Here is a 6,839-nt window from a genome sequence, read left to right as displayed (position 1 = left end):
TAGTTTCTGTTGAGTGGTAATCTAGGGATCTTAATGATTTCTTGTAGTAAGCTTTATTGCAATGAAACTGCCCGGTAGAATATTGCCTTTATAGATTCAAGCCCCAATCTCTCTCTCTTCTCCCCTTTCCCAGTCGTCAGCAAACTTAGGAATCTGGTGGGAATCCAAAATTTTCTGGCGAGAGGAAATTTTTACTTATTAACTTAATCTAAACTGTAATTTCATGAACTTACCTAACCAAACAACCCATTATTTAACCTAGTCCAATCTAACCTCAAATTTAATTAAGTGATTAGTTAAGTGTACTGTAAGTGGGCACTGTCCCCAAGAAGCCGTCCCACGCGCTCGCCTCGATTCCTGGCTCCCACTTCGCAGCTCCTCCACCCAGCTGATTTGACCTCACATATATGAAGCCACGCTATTGGTCAGAGAGAGAGAGAGAGAGAATATGATAACGAATAGGGAGAGAAAGAGAATATGAAAACGAATGAGAGAGAGAGAGAGAGAGAGAGAGAGAGAGAGAGAGAGAAAACGAATAAGGAGAGTGAGAATATGAAAATGAATAAGGAGAGAGAGAGAGAATATGGCAATGAATAAGGCAGCATTTCTCAACCTTTTTACCCTTGCGTAACCCTTCAAATACATCACATGTCTCAAGGAACCCCTGCGCAAAAACAAATTTATATACCATATATTTCTCATTTAATGTGACGTCAAATCCACTGGGTGGAGGAGCCGGGAATCAAGGTGAGCGCGCGGACGGCTTCTAGGGGACAGTGCCTGTAAGTTTCCAGAAATGCTCATTAGATCTAGTGGAGTGTAAAGTGATTAGAATTTTTATGGAGAATGTCACACTTAAGGTCAATGAAAAGCTTTATTGTTGCTCATTGATGAGTAGCAAATGTATTTTTTTCTTGACATGATGTTCTTCATTATGGACTGCCTTTCAGAGTTGACACTGAATCCTCCTGAAGGCATCATTGCTGGACCCACCAACGAGGAGAACTTCTTTGAATGGGAAGCTCTTATTGTGTGAGTTGCACATTTTCCCCTTTTTCGTGAGCCTGCTTCTGTTGTGTTAGTGTGCATAAAATGCATAGCTACTCGACTTTTAAACTGAGATACCAAAGGGTTAATTTTGTATTGTTTTCTGGGCATTTTATCTTGGTTAACTGATTAGGAGTTTGAAACAGCCTTTGATTATATTTATCAAAGAGATCATTAAAATGGTAAGTAAAATAAGCAATTTTAGGACTGCACAGTACTAGAGTTGTACCGATACCAAAATTTTGGCCGATTCCGATACTGATACCGATACCACCTAATTTGGATGATACCGATACTACTACCGATACCGATACTACTACTTATAGTGATTACTGCACTGGACACCAGGATGAGCTGGTGGACGGCCAGCGTTATCAGATAGGAGGCTTTGTTTTGGGGGATGCTGTAAGTCCTTCTGAGAACGTTTGTGAAGCTTTTTGAAGCCATTTGCAAAGGTAAATTACTCAGTAATTGGAATTAATATCTCCTCAGTCTTCTGATTCTTGTCAGTTATTTTAAATTCTTACTTCTTACTCCTTTAGCGACCATTTGGTCTTGTGCATTTTCATTAGTAATCTTATTGACGATATTTTGGCGATAAAAAATATTTTTAAAATTATTAAAATTGTAAAACAGACAAAATATTAGCAAAAGAAACTCATTTTGTTGTGTATGTTTCTCTTTAATTAAATCTGACATCCTTTGATATTAATTCATTAGACATTAGTAGACCAATTCAGAAGAATGAGCTTTCACCTAATCTTTTCAATTAAATAGAAAAAAGTTTAGTTTATTATAAATTTCTAGTGTATTGCTATGATCTTAAATAATTAATATGCAACAAATTATACACAATGCACATGATTACAAAACAGAATCATTACTTTCTTAGTTATGGGATTTTTACATCCTTAGGTTAACACAAGTAACTCAAAAATTAAGCATGCATTAAAATGAATATACATATATAATTCGAGCTTCCACCTATTCCAGTATGATATCATGGAAAGGCTAGGACTAGCACTGTTAATTATAAATCAAATAAGAATATGCTGTTATTTACAATAATGCAAAGTGCCTAACTATATATATATATATATATATGGAGGAGCAGCGTCTGACTGAGAGACAGTGAGAATGCGTGGTGACTCATGACTGACCGTGTGACAAGATGCCGGAGTTCAGCCTATACGCGTTTCATACACGTCCAATTTAGAGGTTGTGGCTTATTACCACAGAAAACAGTATTCTATGACATACGGTAATCACCACAGAAACTTAATACGGCGTATTATATTAATTTGGTATCATCAATATCTTATATCGAATATATCACTAAGTAGTAAATTCCTTTTAGGTATCGGAAGTATCGGCATAGAATAAACCGATACCGATACTGATACCGATACCCGAAAAATGGGCCGATACCTCCGATTCCAATACCGACACTGATGCATCGGTACATCTCTACACAGTACCTAAAGATGGAAATGGATCATTGATTCTTTCTACAGGGGACCAGAAGGAACCTGCTTTGAGTGTGGAGTGTTTCCTGCCAAACTGATCTTCCCTCCAGACTACCCACTGTCACCGCCCAAAATGCAGTTCACTTGTGAAATGTTTCATCCAAACAGTTGGTTACCAATTACTTTCCTGTTATTTACATGTCTTGACATTAAGTTAAAGAAATTAATCAGATATAACGTCTCCAAAGTTGTATATTGTATCGCAAAGCTTTTTAGCATTTTATGATCTGGTGGTGCTTTACATTATGATTATTAATATTTTAATGTGCCTTTGTTTTGTGACCAGTATACTCAGATGGACGAGTGTGCATATCCATTCTGCATGCTCCTGGTGACGACCCAATGGGCTATGAGACAAGTGCCGAGAGATGGAGTCCTGTGCAGAGTGTGGAGAAGATCCTGCTGTCTGTTGTCTCCATGCTTGCAGGTGAGGAAAGGTCATTCAAAGAGTCTTGCTATCACCTAGTATGTAGTGGAATTACAAGTAGAAAAATTGTGAAAAAAAAAAATAACATCTTTTCACCAGTGGTAGAGAAAAAATAATAATCCTGAAAAGTAATATGGTCATTTTTTATATCATTAGTACTTATTGTGCTCATTATTCTTCAGAGCCCAATGATGAGAGCAGTGCCAATGTGGATGCTGCCAAGATGTGGAGGGATGACCGGGATCAATTCAACAGGATCGCTGAAAGGCTGGTTCGCAAGACTCTCAACTTACCTCATTCATAGTGAAGTCTTTGGTATGGTCTTTTTTTTATTGTGTACAAGACTTCTCTCTCTTTCTTTACCTTTTGTCTTATTGGCTTGCTCTTGGAGGAAGTATCCCATGAAGGATGGAGATGTAGTTATATTAATATACGTTATCATGAATATCAACAACTGCTGTGCATCAACTATTTGGTGTACTCCTTTTGGTAAGCAGGATAGTGATGATGCTCTTCCAATTTTGTGAAATACTCTAGTGGTAGGATTGAGAGGAATGTTATATCCTGCAAGCTTTCATTTTTGTGCTTAGGCCATGTGCAGGGTGTGAATTCTCCAGGGAAATCTTCCTGAATAGATACAAATGCCAAAATGAAGTTTATAGATAAATATAAAAAAAAAAACTATGCATTCACCAATAGGCTCAATATAAGATGCTTAAGTTTTCCCCCATGCTGCAAAACTTGTTTTTGTTGTTAACCTTTATTTTAAACAATGATACATATCACTCAAGAGCATTGGCAAGATAAAAGAATCATTTAATAATGATGTTAAATAACAAGTTTCTAAATATTCTTCACACTACTCTGCATTAAATAACAGACAATCATAGTTTTATACAGTCTTGTAACTCCTGAAGGCATAACTTCCTAAATAATGATTGTGCAATAAACATATTATAGAATGGGAAGAACAGCTTTTTTTTAAATTTTGGTTTTTTATTTATGGAAACAACAGACACATCATACGTGCTTTTTTCATCTTTAATGTGTATTTCATCACACTCACACATACATACGTACTTCACCAACATAAATCTTCAAAGCTTTGAGAACTAGGGTAACAAAGTTCAAATATAGATAAAAGTAATGTTCTTTAAGTTACCTACATATACATCTCAAAACCATCTTCTGCAATAATACAATACCATTTATTGATATACATACATAAATTACCACTGACCTTGTCTTTTCTCCCCACCCACCCTTAAAAGACCACCACCAACATCCTAAAAACAACTAACAACTTTACTATGACTTATCCTTTCGTTTATTGGCCCGTGACCTCATCTTGGGTTGTGTGGATTGACACTGCCCTTGACCTGAGCTGCCACCACCAAAGATTGAGGTCATGATTTCAGAGAGTTCTGGGGTGTCCATCTTTGGCATCTGTATCTGTTCCATCTCTTTGCGGGTTTCTGGGTCATTGAGGCGGGGCAGGATCATCATGAGCACCAGGGGCAGAACAGTCATTAGCACCATAGGGTTCATCAGTGTGTCCGTAAGACGCCACTGCTCCCGTTGCATGAAGTAGCGGTAGGGACCCAGGCTCTTCATCCGCAGAGGGTGGGGCATCTGTGATAGTCAGGTTTCATGGTTATAGTTAGGACATACATCTTCTGTTATTTGTGCTTTTGATCAATCTATCTGGAATTTCATCCAGGTACTTGCAGTATTCAGATTTCATGATAAGTAATAATATATTTATGATTTGTATATTGTAATACTCAATGTTTGAAATGCTTATAAAGTGTCTCAAACATTCTGACTTCAAAATGACAAACATTTAATTGTTCAAGGAAAACAATTAAGAATTTTATTTATTTTCATAACATTAAGACAAAGCATGGAAAATACTGAATAAATATTAAAGAATATATACTGTAATTTGCATAATTCCTGTAGGTTAAGAGTGTGAACAATGTTCGTATGAAGGTGTGGTGCTTTGTCTGTGCCACTCCCATGTAGGATTGCCAACCTGGTACTCTATATAGAAACATACAGCTAATTCATGGAGGAAAAAAAAAAAAAAAAAAAAAAAAAAAAAAAAATCAACCACACACACGCACACACACCTGCACCACATTAGAGGGCTGGATGTGGTTCACAGCGCGAGCTCTGATCTTGCCCTTGGAATTGATGTCGACACGCACAGGTTCATACATAAAAGTTGGGTTCATGACCTGCACCACGTATGATCCTGAGGGCATGTTGTTAATGATGAAAGTCCCATCCTCCCTGTTAGGAAGAAAATTATAGCACCCATATTAATCAAGCTCATTCTATGAAAAACCTTGGATGGTGAAAACTGAAGCAATGAGATAGGAAAGTAAAGTAGAATAAGGATTATGGAAATAATTTCTAGGTAAAGATCTGGCAAATTATTTATGTGTCTACATTCCCCTCACCCCCTCCCACCAATTCACCACTTAATATTCCAAATTCTTCTAAAACAGGTTCTCAACCTGGGATTTGCAAACTCCCAGGGGTTTACAAGAAGATTTTCAGGGCTACTTAGATCTAATAATAACCTTTGCAGTACTATTGCAGATTGAGTTAAGTGTCAGTCACTAAATTAACATTGTTTGATGTAAATTACTGGGGGTTCAGGTAGATGGTCTTATAACTCTGGAGGTTTTTAATGAGAAAGAGTTGACAACCCCTGTTTTAAAATAACCTATCAAAGCCATGGCAGAGGCTATGCACCCCCCCCCAAGACCCCCGCTAGGATATTAACCTAACAAAACAGCTAATGAATTACACTGATGTATTTAGAAAATCTCAAATTTCTGCCACAAAAAAATAACACTGCTGTTCGTAGAAAATCTCAAATTTCTGCCACACTCTCCAGTACTATTACAGACATAGGTACCACATGTGTGCCACACAATTTCCCTATGCTTATAGCAAGGTCGTTGACCCTTCTACAGATGTGAGTTTCGTGCTTGTATCTGATGCTACTGTATTATAATGATTTACAAAAATCTGTTGTGTTCTCTATTTGTGATCTACACCAAGAGATAAGCACTGAAATTAATGAACTGAACTTGTCTAAACCCACCTTTAGATGAAAATGTTTACTTCAATATTACCTTTTCATGTAATAATGAAATGAAGTACAGTTGTAGCTTGGTCAGTTTTGAGTTTCCCGCCACATAAGAAGACAAAAATGGGCGACATCAGCTATTGCATCATCACACTAAACCATCCCTGCAATACCCACACTACACAGACTAAGCCTTTATGCACCTATCACAAACTCAACTTAAGACCTGCATACCTATCAACTTACACAAAGAGTAGCACTCACTTAAGGAAGCCGTAATGGCCGCTGTTGGTGAAAACCTTAGTGTTGGCGAACCACTCAGCGGGGCTCACTAAGGAGGAGTCTGGCCTCATAACACGACCTTCGATCCTGTACCTCTCCTGCCCCATTCCTCCATCATCCTCACCCTCCCCGTACACCACCGCCACCCAGGTCAACAGGACTAGCACGGTGGATCTCATGACTGCAGAAATTGAAGGGAGGCCAGTCACAAGACCCTCTGATTGTTGACACTGGGCCTCAGCCTCTCTTGGTCGTCTGCTCAGCGTCGTCCTACAAACCCAAGTGGACTCGATCAATAATGTTTTATTATAGGTTGATTCTTTAATGTTCAACGCCCAAATACTTCCTATATCTTCTGATGATTATGATCTGATGCTCATTTTTAATATATGGCTTAAATGATACACCAAATCTTGTCGTCTGCTACGGGAAATGTCTCATATAATAGGGTCCC

General features: G+C 37.9%; 2 protein-coding genes across 2 annotated transcripts in view; one reads left to right on the top strand and one right to left on the bottom strand.

Annotated features, from left to right (window-relative positions):
• Positions 1-4,936, top strand: part of LOC123508612 (ubiquitin-conjugating enzyme E2 G2) — a 5,289-nt gene extending 353 nt beyond the window's left edge. Inside the window, exons 2-5 of the mRNA XM_045262422.1 lie at positions 951-1,032; positions 2,562-2,680; positions 2,860-3,000; positions 3,183-4,936. Of these exons, the coding sequence (XP_045118357.1) occupies positions 951-1,032; positions 2,562-2,680; positions 2,860-3,000; positions 3,183-3,304 (464 nt within the window). The 3' untranslated portion in view covers positions 3,305-4,936. The remainder of the gene's footprint in view (positions 1-950; positions 1,033-2,561; positions 2,681-2,859; positions 3,001-3,182) is intronic.
• Positions 3,745-6,655, bottom strand: LOC123508610 (ER membrane protein complex subunit 7 homolog). Its single transcript, XM_045262420.1, has 3 exons — positions 6,368-6,655; positions 5,133-5,295; positions 3,745-4,632 (listed from the first exon to the last, which is right to left on the bottom strand). Exons 1-3 carry the CDS (start codon positions 6,562-6,564, stop codon positions 4,309-4,311), a joined length of 684 nt encoding a protein of 227 aa, XP_045118355.1. The 5' UTR covers positions 6,565-6,655; the 3' UTR covers positions 3,745-4,308.
• Between the last annotated feature and the right edge of the window lie 184 nt (positions 6,656-6,839).

Source organism: Portunus trituberculatus, chromosome 25 (assembly GCF_017591435.1).
Source record: "Portunus trituberculatus isolate SZX2019 chromosome 25, ASM1759143v1, whole genome shotgun sequence".
NCBI lineage: Eukaryota > Metazoa > Arthropoda > Malacostraca > Decapoda > Portunidae > Portunus > Portunus trituberculatus.
The sequence above is the reverse complement of the archived record's forward strand: the minus strand, read 5'-3'. Positions and strand labels throughout refer to the sequence as shown.